Source organism: Eulemur rufifrons, chromosome 6, assembly GCF_041146395.1.
Source record: "Eulemur rufifrons isolate Redbay chromosome 6, OSU_ERuf_1, whole genome shotgun sequence".
Taxonomy (NCBI): Eukaryota; Metazoa; Chordata; class Mammalia; order Primates; family Lemuridae; genus Eulemur; species Eulemur rufifrons.
The window spans coordinates 30802803-30816010 of NC_090988.1; the positions used below are offsets into that span (position 1 = coordinate 30802803).

General features: G+C 36.9%; 2 protein-coding genes across 4 annotated transcripts in view; both read right to left on the reverse strand.

The window, feature by feature from the left end:
- CFAP300 (cilia and flagella associated protein 300) overlaps window positions 1-7802 on the reverse strand; it is a 29925-nt gene extending 22123 nt beyond the window's left edge. For 2 of the 3 annotated variants that reach the window (XM_069469023.1, XM_069469022.1), the window contains exons 1-2: window positions 7660-7769; window positions 7370-7451 (exon numbers count right to left, since the gene is read on the reverse strand). In XM_069469023.1, coding sequence (XP_069325124.1) covers window positions 7370-7451; window positions 7660-7769 — 192 coding nt within the window. Of the gene's footprint in view, window positions 1-7369; window positions 7452-7659 lie in introns of all 3 variants that reach the window. The other variant, XM_069469024.1, reaches the window with a different exon arrangement.
- The window catches only part of CEP126 (centrosomal protein 126), a 113294-nt gene continuing 107862 nt past the window's right edge, over window positions 7777-13208 (reverse strand). Inside the window, exon 10 of the mRNA XM_069470474.1 lies at window positions 7777-7988. Within this exon, the coding sequence (XP_069326575.1) occupies window positions 7777-7988 (212 nt within the window). The remainder of the gene's footprint in view (window positions 7989-13208) is intronic.

Sequence of the window (13208 nt, forward strand, 5' to 3'; positions counted from 1 at the left end):
TGCAATATTTGTAAGAAAAACCAACAGCTTGTTTCAAAGCTGATCAAAGTATACAAACAGGCATGTGAAAAATAAAAATAACCAATAAACTTATGAAAAGATGCTCAATTTTGAGTACAGTTAAAGAAATGAACATAAAACCCAGAAGATACCACTTTTACCCATTACATTGCCAAAATTTAAAAAGACTGGTAATTTCTGGTGACAGGACCAGAAAACAGACACTCCCACAAGCTGCTGGCAGAAGTGTGAATCTTTCTAACATTTTGGGAAAGTAATTGCTATTATCTTGAACAATAAATACATGCATATCTTATGACCCAATAAACTCTACTTTTGGGTTCTGAAACCACCAGCAGGTTAGATTTACATATAAGGGTTTTTTAAAAACTATTGTTTTTTGTAAGGTCAAAACCTGGAAACAACTTCAATGTCCATCAATAAAATACAGTGCATCTATAGCAGACAGTATGTAGCTACTGGAAAAAAAGAATATAAGCTCCATAACAGCAGGGGGTCCTGTTTTTCTTATTTACTGCTATATCCCCAGGGCTTACCCTGGCGTATAGCAGTTACTAAACATCCCTGAATGGATTAAGTATTGACCTTAAGGGAAAACCATAAATATTTTCAGTCAAAAGAGGATAGTTTAATAGTAATGTATATAATAAAACAAAATAAAACCTGTATACATTCATATGAGCATAAAGAAAACTAAGGGAGAATATGTATCAAATGATTAACCTCAGAATTGGTGGTTACAGACTTGTGGTAAGAGCTGAGTTGAGGGGATAGAGGGTTGGGAATTAGATTAGGTTAAGATTTTTGACTTTTCCTATGAATTGTTATTTGTTGTTTAAATTGTTATAATAAATATTTTCCTTTTTTCAACATTCCCTTCAGTGATCACCTTCTCTTTTCCTAAATAGCTTCCTGAGAGAGGAATCTAAGCTGTCTCACTTCTTTTATCTACCACTCATTCCTTTGTATCTGGCTCCTGCTCCCATCACATAACTAATAGTACCCTTGACTTTCTAATTCTAAAATCCAATAGACACAGTGTCTGACCTTATGGAGTTTATAGACTAAAAGGGAAGAGAGTAACATGCTATGAGTGTTCCAAAAAGTGTAGGTGCTATAAAAGTACATAATAGGCAGAATTCAGTGCTGGGAAGAACGGTTAATGTAGAAAGAACATTAAGGTTTAGATCTGAAAGGTGAGTAGGAATTAGCCGGGCAAAGAAGTATATTGGTAAATGTTTAACAACTGACATCCCTCCCTCCAAAAAAATCCCTGATTTGCAGCATTTGCTGATTTCCATGATGAATTTCAAGTTGCCAAGCTTGGCAACCAGCAAAGACTCCTAAAAATTTAGCAATCAGGCCCTCCTAAACTGGTTCCAGTATGCGACTGGAAAGACCATTTTTTTAAAGTAGAGGATATGGCAAGTTTGAAGGCTGTAAGGTAAGAAAGGATGGGATCTTCCATTCAAGGAAAAGTGAAGAGGTTCAGTGTGACCCAGAAGGGCAAATGGTCAGATGAGGATGGGGAGTTAAACTGGACCTTATGGCAAGTGAAGAATTTTAATCTTGATTTAAAATTGATCTAGATCTCGATCAGTATTTTGATCTAAGGGCAGGGGGAAGACACTGAAGGGTTTTAAGTAGAAGAGAGAGTAACTAGAATCATGTTTTTTAAAGTTCATTTTGGCTGCAGTGTGGAGAATGAATTGAAGGGCTATAAAAAGTGGTTAGAAGGGAGGTGCCTGCTGTAATCTGGAGGAGCTGATATTCTCATCAATCAAGGTGGTAGCAAGTGGGGTGGTAGAGAAGTAGATGTATTCAATGATATTTAGGAGAAACAAAGGGAATAGGAAAAATCAAAGATGACTCCTGGGATTTTTTTTTTTTATGAAAAACTAGGCAGAATAAATGCCATTTAATGAGAAAGGGAATGGTGAAGAGGATCAGGTACGTGAAGTGAGGATTGATTATTTATAAATGTCTACATTATGCCAAGCAGGACAAAGTCTCAGTTCTCAGAGATTTTACATTTTAACGGTAAGGAATAAAGGTAAACATATATTTTTTTAAGAAGGTATCAATTATAAAAAATATTATGAAAATCATAAAAAATTTCCCCCCAAAGTATTCTTCAGAAAAAGAAGCTGCCTTACAACTTTTCAAAGTCTTTCATGTTAAAAGGTATTCATGCAAGTATTTTAATTTATATAATAGAACATTTTGAAAAAGACACATAAGCTGGAATTAACCTTAAGTCATACTGGTTTTGAATTTTTTTGACCTCTGAAAGAATCATTTAAAAAGAGGGAAATTTAATTCAGATTTAGTAAATTTTTCTGTGGGTTATAAACTTAACAATTATATATTTTTTATGTCATTATAAATGGACATAGACCAACTGGCCTGCGGTGAATTGACCTAGAACCAGAGGAAATAAGTCTTTATAAAGGCTCCCTAAATGAAATAATGCAAGTTATAGTATTGAAAGTACAATTATTATATACGTAATAAATGAATTTTTTAAAAAACTGTCCTAAATACATACAAATGGCATTTTTGGTTTGTTATAGAATTTCCAGTGAGGCATTAGAAGGGACTCTCTGTATCTTGACTTTAGGAAAGCTGATGTGCTTTGGAAAAATATTAGATCACTTATAAACTAGTTACAGTAATAACAAATATAATGATGTCAAAATGCATATGAAGATTTTAAATAAACTTGTTTCATAAAATGTGAAAGTGGAAAAAATAGTACTTCTATTTTTATTTATTTTTTTTATATCCAGCATATACAATGGAAAGAGAGTATTTCTAAATTAATATAAGAGGCTATTTGATACACCATCTATCTGGCAGACTGCTGGTTTCTGATCTGATATCAATTCTCTCTTCCTTAAGGAATTTCGACTTTATTTGGAACAACAATGTGTTCAGCTGTCTGCATTTCTCAGCCTCCCTGGGATGTGGTCACATGCCTAAGTTCTGGTCATAAGATGTAAGCAGAAGTGTTGTGTAGGCCTCTAGGAAAGCTCTGTAAATTAAGGGGCTTCCCTGCAGTTGTTTATGTGGAAAATTCTCATCAGCCCTGGTCTGATGATAACGATGTCAACACTGTATATTGAGCACAGAGCTCTCTCTTGAGACCAAAAGTTAGATATTATATTCAACTATCTAGAATATCGCTACTTGGATGCACCTCAAATTCAGCGTGCCTAAAACTGAACTCATTTTCCTTATTCTTCTGCATTTTCTACACACTGAATGGCATAATTAGCCACTCCAGTCCACCAAGCCAGAAACTTGGGAGTCATCCTACACGTCCCCCTCTCCTTTACTATCAATATCTTATCAGTCCTTAAGACCTCCTCTATCTCTCTGGGCAATACTGGTACTACTGTCTTAATTCAAGACATCGCCCTGCCTATACTGTCTAGCAGACAACAGTCTCCAATTTGGTTTCACTGCTTCCTGACTCAGTCCTAACAGCCCATCCTCCACACTTTTGCCAAAGTGATCCCGATAGTTTAAATTTTAAAGTCTTGCTTAAAACCTTCCAGTGACTCTCGTTAGCTAGATAAAGCCCAGACTCCTTTGCATGGCACAAGAGGTCTTCTAAAATACCATCCCACCTCTCTCTCTAACATTATTCTACCACTTTGTTTATGTGACAAACTCCTGCTCATCCTTCAGGCCCTACCTCGTCTTATCTTTTATAAACCCTCCTCTGACCACCTAAGTCAAAAATGATCACTTTCTCTTTTGTGCCACCAAAGTACCTTGTGGCTATAGTATGTATTATATCACTTTTCACTCTGCAAAGCAATTTTTGATCTGTTTCCCTGTCTTTAATTGTGTCTATTTATCTGTATAGACCTAGGAACCAAAAAAATGTCTGCAGGAGAAATGTTTCCTTCCTTCCATCCATTTATCACTTCACAAATGAACTTTTGGAACATAATTTGTTTTTAAATTGAAAGGGAAAATTCAAATTCTGGAATTCTGGTTTAAACAATACCCTTTGTTCAGTTATGAGTCTTGGTAGTAGAGGATGGAAGTACAGCATGGAATGTAGAGTCAAAATACCCGGGTTCTGCCCTTTGCTGGGCCATTCTTGCACAAATTACTTAACCTTTCTGAATTTTAGTTTCCTGAGCTGTAAAATAGGGGTCAAAATACCAAACCTATGTAAGATTAATGATAAATGTATAAAAAGTGCTGAAAGCTAAATCTGAGTGCACAGGAGTCACTACTGCTGTAGAAAAATACTTGGTAAAGCAATGTACAAATGTTATAACAATAATAGTACTTATGAGGCATTTTGTTAAATATTTTGTATATATTATTTCATTTAATCTTCATAAAATCTCATTATGTATTCAGTATTATTTTCACATTCAAATACTTATGAAACACTTATTATGTGCCCAGCACTGTGACCATTTTGTAAAAAGGTAAAAGGAGGCTGGGTTAGGTTAAGTAACTTGCTAAAAGTCACATACCTTGTAACTGGCAGAGTTGGAATTTGAACCCAGACCATTAATTAGAAGTCAAATCGGGGGAGGATCCAGGTTTTGTAAAAGGGCCTCAAGCTTATACAAGTTTAGGGGCTCTAAGAATACAAAAATATCTTACTTTCGAAAATTTTCAAAAACCATGTGCACATATTGCTACAGTCTCTCAGAGTTCCTTGGAAGGTGCTTCTGTAAGTGAGGAACTTAAGCCAATGAGGGGCCCCAAAGATTCATTAGCTTCAAGGTAAATCCCCTTCTGGGCCATACTCTTAAGCACAATGCTTTATTTCCTTCCAAGTTAGTTACATGAGTAAAAATAATGACTGTAGGAGTATATTCCTTTGAATTATGGGAATAACACTGTCTACCTCATGGGAAAAAATGATAAACACATCAAGACCTTGAAAATTAGAAAAAACTGCCTGGTACTATGGAAATTTGTGGAGTTTTATGGATGAATCTTGAATTTGTTGAAGAGCTCCATATCTATTGAACAACCAGAATTAATTCTACACCCTTCTCCATGAAATTTTCTCTGACACCAAAGCCCCTTCATTGGGTGATTCCCCCCCCCATTCCTATATCCTCTATTATAGCAATTATTTTATTGTGTCATAAAAAATTTTCTTTACATTTCTAGCTTCTCAAATTGTACATGCCTTATAAGATGGGATCAGGTCAGATCTTTTCATCTTTTTAACACCTCCCAGAAGGGACACAGTAAGTATTCAACAAATATTTATTGAATAAGTAAATTATATAAAAATTTTTACAGCACTCTAAAATTTAGTTATTTAAAATCCTGATCTTCTTTAAAAAATATATTAAATTGAGGCTGGGCATGGTGGCTCATGCCTGTAATCCTAGCACTCTGGGAGGTCAAGGTGGGTGGATTGTTTGAGCTCAGGGGTTCGAGACCAGACTGAGCAACAGCGAGACCCCGTCTCTACTAAAAATAGAAAGAAATTAATATGGACAACTAAAAATATATATAGAAAAAATTAGCCGGGCATGGTGGCACATGCCTGTAGTTCCAGCTACTCGGGAGGCTGAGGCAGGAGGATCACGTGAGCCCAGAAGTTTGAGGTTGCTGTGAGGGAGGCTGACGCTATGGCACTCTAGCCTGGGCAACAGAGTGAGAGACTCTGTCTCAAAAAAAAAAAAAAAAAAAAATATATATATATATATATATTAAATTGAGAGCTAGTACTGATATAAATGAAAAATATAAAAAATGATAAAAATCTAACCATGAATATTTAAAATATATCATTAATGTCATTATCAGTAACATTATAATCACATTATAACACTATCTTAGGTAGAGGGAAATAGACATGTAATCAATTTGCCCTTGTTATGGGTTGAATAGTGTCCTCCCCCAAAATTCATGTCCTTCCTGAAACCTCAGAAAGTGACCTTAAGGTGAAGCACAGTGGTGTGAACCTGTAGTCCAAGCTACTCGGGAGGCTAAGGTGGAAGGACTGCTTGAGGCCAGAAGTTAGAGACTGCAGTGAGCTATAATCATGCCTGTGAATAGCCATGGATGGCACTCCAGCCTGGGCAACATAGTGAGACTTCATCTTTTTTTTTTAAAAAAAAGAAAGTGACCTTAGTTGGAATTAGGGTTGTTGCAGATGCAGTTAGTTGAGGTTATACTAGAATAGGGCCAGCCCTTAATTCAATCTGACTGGTGTCCTGATAAAAAGAGAAGAGATACAGACTGGTGAGGGGAGAAAGCCATGTGGCCGACAGAGGCAGAGATCAAAGTGCAGCAGCTGCAAGCCAAAGAATGCCAAGGATGGTTGGCAACCGCTAGAAGCTACAAATAGGCAAAGAAGGATTCTCCCTATAAGTTTCAGAGGGATCATAGCCCTGCCAACACCTTGATTTAAGACTGCTAGCCTACAGAGCTATAAGACAATCCTACCTAATGTTCCCCCTTCTCCATTTCCTCTTATTTTCTTTGCTACCCTTATCACTATATGAAGTGATCTGACTTTTTTCTCATTTATTGGCAGTCTTGCCACAGGCTGTAAGACCCTTGAAAGTTGGGCTCTTGTCTTGTTCCTCCTTGTATCCTCAGCACTTGACAGAATTGCTAGAACAGGACAGGCCCTCAGGAAGTGTTTGTGAATGAGTAAATAAACTACGCTAACTATAAACTAAAGGCAATGCATGATGGAAATCAATGGCAAAGAATGAAGATAATTTCACAAACCATAACTATTATTTTCCATTTGATTAAGGAGAAAGAAAACAGGGTTGAAAATAACAGGATTAAACTTTTAACAAACACACCAGAACTTAACACTTCCAAGTGAATTTTATCCCTTTCAAAATCGTCACCTCAAGCAGCCAGAGACTTATTCTAACCTTCATGCCATTGCTTAAAATTTGTTTTGGAATTTCTCATTTGGAACTACCCAGTTGTAAGGGTGGATTTGATTTTGAGAAACAACCAAAAGGCATTTGGAGCTAAGCCTAGTAAATAAAGCTAGTGATAAACCTGGGTAATAATATTTTAAAATGAGGTGTGCCTATTAAAGAAGAGGGAAACTCATTTTCTAGAGATAAAGGGATTTTCCAAATTGGAAAGATACTCAGGCAAGATACTGGAGGTAGTAAAATAATGAGCTAGATGAAAAACAAATTTGTGGTGATGGGAAATGTAAAAGTTCCTTTAAAAAGTATCATCTGCACCTTATATTATTCCCAAACTCCAAGAAAACGACGTCGCTAAGCAATGGCGTGTTCACAAGAGTCTATGCCGACGTGGGGGAAGGTTAAAAATCAGAAGAGAACCAAGGAACTCTCCAACCCCCTATACCAACCATAAGGAAATCATCCTTCCGATACGCCTGAAAGGTCTGGTCAAACCCGAACGCCTGCGCCTCGATTCTGCCCAGCATGGACCTGGGACAGAGGAGGAAAACAAGTCAGCTTGGGGCGGGCACCCTCTCGGAGTGCAGGCTTAGCCCATCCCACCCACGGAATCCGCCCTGCCCGGGTGTCACAGCGACTTCAGGGTTCTCTCAGGCCTAGGCCCACCCGGCTCGGGCGCCTTGGGCGCCCTAGACGCCCGGCCGAGGGGCTCTTCTCTCCCTGCCTCTCGGCCCCTCACCACTGGCGGAACCGGCTGGTGGTCTCCGGAGCGCTCAGAAACTGGAAAGTTTTCTGAGGCAGGAACCTGAAGTAGTAGCGGCCCAAGTCTCCGGGCTCCCCCGCCGCCATGGTGCCCCTAGCTTTGTGGAGCTGAGGCCGTTTCCATAGAGACGCGGCAGCCGTCGGGTCTGCGCAGCGCTGCGGGGGGCGGAGCCTCGCACGTACCCCGACCGAGGGGTCCGCGCCTCGCCGCAGGGCGGGGCCCGGAGGGGAAGAGTTGCTTGTGCCACCACCTTTCCCGGTGCCAGCCGCGCCAGTCCCCAACCCCCGGCTTGGCGGTTATGGAAACTAGGGGGCGAGGATGGAGAAAGATTGCCAATCGAGGCTTGTTGATGTTAACTCAATAATGATTACTCAGCATGGGTCCTAGTCTCAGGGTTGTCATGTCAGGTTTATAGTTATCTAAGTCTGATGACTCAAACGTTTCTGAAGAAAAGATTATTCTGAATTAATTAGTTTTATCTATTTTGGAAGACAAATGTCTATGTGACTATTCTGTTTTATCATCTGGCTTATCTTTTTTTTTTCCTGTAAAAGTCACATCTGAAGGCTAAAAAAATTTTCCATACACACTACACTACATAACATGCTGTTTAATGAAAAACATATTTCTTATTGTCTATTGAAAATTGCGGTTTTTTGTCTAATAGCAGTGCACCTGGCCTTCAGAATAGGGGGATAGTTCTTTTCCACCTCTTTGCTAACTTCCTTTCCTTTTCCCCTAGTTCTTAAGAACTGATCCTGATTTTTTCTCAGCTGCAGCAGGAGAGAGAAAGGGGAGGAAGAAAAAAGAAACACACACAGAGAGATGTGAGAGAGAGAGATAGAGGAGAGGGAGACAGATTGATTCTTTTTAATTGTTGTTTTGTATTCCATTACTATGCGACAGTTTATCCTTTTGGGTTGTTCAGTTTGAGACAATTAGGAAAGCAGTTATGAATACTCCTGTGTATATCTTTTGACATACTTATGCACCAATTCTGTTGGAAATATATCCAAAATTGGAATTGCTCAGTTATATGATATGTATAGTTTTACTAGATACTGCCAAAAAAAATTCCAAAATAGATCAATTTACACCCCAATCAGCAATACATGAGATTTCCAGTTATTCAACCTTCTTGTCAACACATAATATTGTCAGTGTTTTAAAATTTTAGCCATTCTGGTGAGGTTGTATTAATTTCCCCTTGTGATTTTTAATTTGCATTTCTTTGATAGTTAATGTTGAGCAACTTTTAAACATACTTATGGGCATTTGGATATATTCTTTAGTGAAGTGCCTACTCAAGTGTTTTGTCCATTAGGAGGAAGCGTTGTTAGTCTTTTTCTTATTAATTTTTAGGAAGTTTTTAAATATTCTGGATAGGAGTCCATTGCCAGATATATTTATTGCAAACATTTTCTTTGTAGCTTGCTTATAGCTTTGATGCTCAGTAATTCTTAATTTTAATTAAGTCCAATTTATTAATTTCCTCTGACTCAGTTTGATTTCTGCATAAACAACGTTATGAAGATAGTCTCATATTTATGTCCATAATCCATCTCAAAATAACTTTTTTAAGCTCAAGGTTGATTTTGTTCCCTATGGTTTTCCAGTTGACCCAGCCCTACATGTTGATAAAACCATCTACTCCAGTGAATTGCAATGGCACTTTTTTTTTTTTAAATAAATCAAGTGACTGTTTCTGGGCTCTCTGTTCTGTTCCATTTGTCTATTGGACTGTCCTTGCACCAATGCCACATTGTCTTGATTAGTGTAGCTTTATATAAAGACCTAATATCTGATGGTATGAGTTGTCCAGCCTTATTATTCTTTTTCTTCAAAATTACGTAGACTATTGCCTTTGCACTTCCATACAAATTTTAAATTGAGTTTGTCATTTTATTTTATTTATTTTTTTTGAGATAGAGTCTTGCTCTGTCACCTCAGACTAGAGTGCCATGGTGTCAGCCTAGCTCACAGCAACCTCCAACTCCTGGGCTCAAGTGATCCTCCTGCCTCAGCCTCCTGAGTAGCTGGGACTACAGGTGCCCACCACCATGCCTGGCTAATTTCTCTATTTTTGTAGAGACGGGATCTCTGCAAAAGTGAACTCCTGATCTCAAGCAGTCCTCCCACTTTGGCCTCCCAGAGTGCTCTCTTCTTCATCTTTGTCTTTAGTAACAGATATATTAGAACTTTTGACAGTGTCCCATATGTCTCTTAGGCACTGTTATACCTTTTTCAATCTGTTGTTTCTCCTTGTACTTCAGTTTTTCCACTCTCTATTGACCTGAGTTTGAATTCACTAATCCTGTTTTCTGCTCAAATCTCAATTTCAGATATATTATTTTTAAGTTCTAGAAATGCTCATCTTAATCTTGTATAATAGATTCTATTTAAGTTTTCAATTTTTTCACCCATTTCATGTATGGTTTTCTTTCTTTAACACAGTAATCAGAGTTATTTTGAAGTCTTTGAGTACTTTAAAGTCAGGATTATTCTGGGGTTTGCTTCTTTTGACTATTTTATCTCTTGTTTATAAATCATGTTTCTCTTCCTTCTCATGTGTTTAACAACTTTTTAATGTAAGATATTGCATACTTAAAAAGCATAAAAGATTCAGGAGATACTATTTTCTACCAGAAAATATTCAACATATGATCTGTTAAGTAGAGTACATAGCCGATAACTTTAATCAGGGATTCAGCAGGGTAAGGGCTGGGCTGTAGTTTTAGTATGACTGAAGTGCAGTTTGTCTCTTTTGTTTATATAACTTGGGCAACACCCCCGACCCCCAGCTTTTGATTGAGAACCTAACAGATGTCTATCTTCTCAGCCCCAAAAGATGAGAAGATTCAGTCCTGCCTTGCAGAGCCGTTGAGCTTATTATTTAGCTTCCCATGCTCTTCAGCACTGAAATCTAACAAATGTCTTCAGAGGAATACTGCATATGTATTTGAGGCAAGCCTCATCCTTCTATTAGTACTTTGTCTTCTAAGCACCATGAAATTATGGAAGATTTCACTCTGCATTTTAGGAGCCTTTGGCTGGGCAACTCAGCATACTACACATAGCCCCCCCCAAATCAGCAAATGTCCTTTGAAAACATGACAACATTTGGGGCCCCACAAATTTCCTTGCATGACCACTGAAAGTCATTCAATCTTCAGTTTGCACATCATGAGTAAATGAGCCTATGGAAAGAAAGGTCTTGTAAACATCAGCTAATTTTGGAAGGATTTCCTGAGGGAGCTATTAATGTAGATTCCTTGATTCTACCATCAGACACTGAGATTAAGTAGGTCTTGGATGGTGCCTAGGAATTTATATTTTTAACATGTTTTTTGCATGAGTTCAATGCAAGTTTTCTAGATTATTCAATGAGGAAAATAGTTCCACACTTTCTTTAAAATTTGTTAAAACTCATCTCATGAAGGAATTTATTCTAATGCTTCTATCTGAATTCATTTAGATCTTTAGATGATCAAATATGTGATCATATTTATTTTGGACCTTTATCTTTCTGATGTTTTGTGAAGATCTTTCCAACTAGATTATATGCTATTCAACAGGTGGGAATTTGCTTAGTACCTCATAAAAGCATTTTCCATAGCACATAGTATTCTAGTTAATTTTTTCTTGATTTTTCCAGTTTTATTGAAGTATGATTGATGAATAACTGCACATATTTAAAGTAGACACTGTGATGAGGTTTGACATGTGTGATTTTTATGTTAAAAAAAATCCAAAAATAAAAATGTGGATATAATTATTTTCATTTTGGGTTTAAGATACTAATTCAAGTTTAGAAAATTTTTTGCTTATTTTTTGCATTACTCAAAAATAAATAATTTGTATTATGTTGATAAAATTATCATCATTTTTCAACCTTATAATCAGTGATTATACTTTAAGTATATTGTCTTGAGTTCAATATTTACTGGGAATTGATGATTTTCTAGTTGTTGGTTCTCACTCAAATATGCATGACTGTTATATGTTCTATGTAACCCTCATTAATTCAATCATATGGTGTTTTTTCTTTTCTAGTACCTCCAAATTATCTTTACATTTTTTTAAAGTACTGCATAAGCAACACATATTTAATACAGAAAATAAACAAAAGAAGAAAAATTACCTACCATCCCAGAGATATAACTTTAGAAAGTATAACATTTTATTAGGTATGTATCCTTTCAGACTTTTTTTGTTGCTTAGCCTGCACTCATTCTTTTATTTTTCCACCTTATTAGAAGCTCTGTTTTGTTCAAGTATTTACTCTCTCATACAGCCATGTACCTTCGGCACATAGGGTAAAAATTCACTTCATCTGTGGCCAAACAAGCAAAATAAAAGTGATGTATTTTCTGATAAAATTAAATCTATTCTGATTAAAGAAACTTCTTTATTTTTAGATTATGTTCTTTTTTGTAATTAAAATATTATACTCAGACTTTTATGAAATTGTGATAATTAAAAATTATTCTTATTTGGCAAAAAGTTTGCAATCTTATGAGCATAGGGTATATATACTAGGGCGTTGCTACTCAAAATGTGGTCTATGGACTAGTAGCATTGATTGACATCATTTGGGAGCTTGTAAAAATGCAGAATCTCTGGCCTGATCCCAGACCCCATGAATCAAAATCTGTACTTTAACAAGACTCTTTAGGTGATTCACATACACATTAAATGAGAAGTGCTGTTTTAGATAACATGCATTCACTGGGCACATGAGCTCCCTTTACTCTTATTTCAAGTTATTCTCTACTTCCATCTACCCAGTTGCTCAATTCAGCAAACTGAGACTTAATCTTTGACCCCACTTTGTCTCACCCCTCCCTTATCTTTCCCCATATCAAATTCATCACTAAATCTTATAATCTCCTAACGGTGTATGCAATCTGTCTACTTCTTTCCATAGTCTACTGTTATCACTTTAGTCTAAGCCACCACCATCTTTTTGCTTGAACAATTTTAAGTAAAACTTCCTAATGGGTCTCCTCTTCCATTCTTGTTCACCTGACATTTGTTATGAACTCAGCAGCCAGACTGAGTTTTAAAAAATGATAAATTCGATTATAAAACTACACCGTTCAGAATCCTTCAATGGGGTTCCATGTGCATGTAAGGTACAATGCAAAATCCTTATGGCCTACTTAGTTTTCCTCATTTCCTATCTTTTTCCCTGGCTCTCTACTCAAGGATCACTGGTTGTGAAAGGGCCAAGCTTTTTTCTTGCTGAGGGCCTTGGCAAAAGCCTCAGGGCTCAAGGTCCTCTGGCTGGAACACCTCCTTCCCTCTCCCTCTTAGCCTAATTACTTCCTATGCATCCTTCAAGTTTCAAGTTACAAGTCAATTTGCTAGAGGGACTTTTCTGATCACCAATCAATATTAGTTTTTCTGGTTATTCTCTCACAACAATGTACTTGTCCCCCACAAAATCTTATAACTGTTTGAAATTATTTAAATATTTGTGTGCTTCTATTAATAGATTTAATTTTTTTTCTCCCTCAGTGGCC